General features: G+C 56.0%; 1 protein-coding gene across 1 annotated transcript in view; it reads right to left on the reverse strand.

Moving 5' to 3' along the window:
- Nucleotides 1-1,093, reverse strand: part of LOC103809850 (U5 small nuclear ribonucleoprotein 200 kDa helicase-like) — a gene marked incomplete at both ends in the record, with an annotated part of 1,394 nt that extends 301 nt beyond the window's left edge. The window contains 3 exons of the mRNA XM_009082719.1: nucleotides 12-127; nucleotides 691-867; nucleotides 950-1,093. Of these exons, the coding sequence (XP_009080967.1) occupies nucleotides 12-127; nucleotides 691-867; nucleotides 950-1,093 (437 nt within the window). The remainder of the gene's footprint in view (nucleotides 1-11; nucleotides 128-690; nucleotides 868-949) is intronic.
- Between the last annotated feature and the right edge of the window lie 162 nt (nucleotides 1,094-1,255).

Consider the following 1,255-nt stretch of genomic DNA (forward strand, 5'->3'; position numbering starts at 1 on the left):
AGAGCTCGATGTTGGGGTAGCGGTTACAGAAACGGGCGACGTCGGCGATCTGCGCGTCCGACAGCTGCAGCAGCGCGTTCCGGTCCTCGTCCTCCATCTCCATGATGTCAAAGACGCTCTCCACACCCTGCAAGGAGCAAGTTTAGAGAGTTTCATACATAGTTAGAGGGTTGGGATGGAGCTTAGAGATGATCCAGTCCCAACCCCTGCCCTGGGCAGGGACATCTCCCACCAGAGCAGGTTGCTCAAGGCTCACTGGGCAACCTGTGCCAGTGTCTCACTACCCTCACAGGGAGGAATTCCTTCCTAAGGTCCAATCTAAATTTCCCTTTTTCAATTTATCCCCATTACCCGTTGTCCTATCACTGCAGCTCCTAACTGAGTCCCTCTCCATCTTCTCTGGAGCCCCTTCAGCTCCTCCAGGCTGCTCTGAGGTCTCCACACAACCTTCTCTTCTCCAGGCTGAACAGCCCCAACTCTCACTCCCTGTTCTTGTAGGGAAGGTGCTCCAGTGCTCTGAGCAGCTTTGTGACCTCCTCTGGACTTGCTCCAACAGTTCCACATCCTTCTGATGTTGAGGACACCAGAACTGTGTGCAGCACTCCAGGTGGAGCCTCAGCAGAGCAGAGCAGGAGAGCCCCACACTTCCCATCACTCCAAGAGGACCACAGTGCTCCCCCCAAGCTTTACCTTGTCCGTGCAGCGCTTGATGTGCTCCGAGGTGAAGTGAGGGAGCTGCTTGAGGTAAGAATCCTTGGACCACATGGCCTGTGTCACCATCTGTGCCAGCTCCATGGCAGCCAGCGCCGGGCTGAGCCACCCATTGCTGGACAGCACATCCACACAGGCCTGGATCAGCCGGATGGCCTGGACAGGAGGCACAGGGACAGGTCAGGTGGTGGTGCCACAAGGTGACAGAGACACACAGGTGCCCTCAGAGCCATCATACCTTGCTGAGGATCTCCTCGGTGTCCGACTGCAGCTCCGCGCTGAGCTGCATGCGCGACAGGTGAGCCTGCAGCAGCAGGTTGGTCTTCACGTGGGGGTCGTTGAATTTGGGGTTGGTCAACTTGTGGGGGACTTTTTGGGACAGCTGTGGGGAGAAACAACAAAGCCATCACTGCTTTACACCCTCCAGAGGTGAACACATGGACAGCTCCATCCTTGCCATCCCTTATGGCCATAAGCTGAGATAGCTGAGGCAGGAGAAACTCAGATTAGGCATGAGGGAATTTTTTTTTCCCTGTCAGGGTGT

This window comes from Acanthisitta chloris, unplaced genomic scaffold (assembly GCF_000695815.1).
Source record: "Acanthisitta chloris isolate BGI_N310 unplaced genomic scaffold, ASM69581v1 scaffold36139, whole genome shotgun sequence".
Lineage (NCBI taxonomy): Eukaryota > Metazoa > Chordata > Aves > Passeriformes > Acanthisittidae > Acanthisitta > Acanthisitta chloris.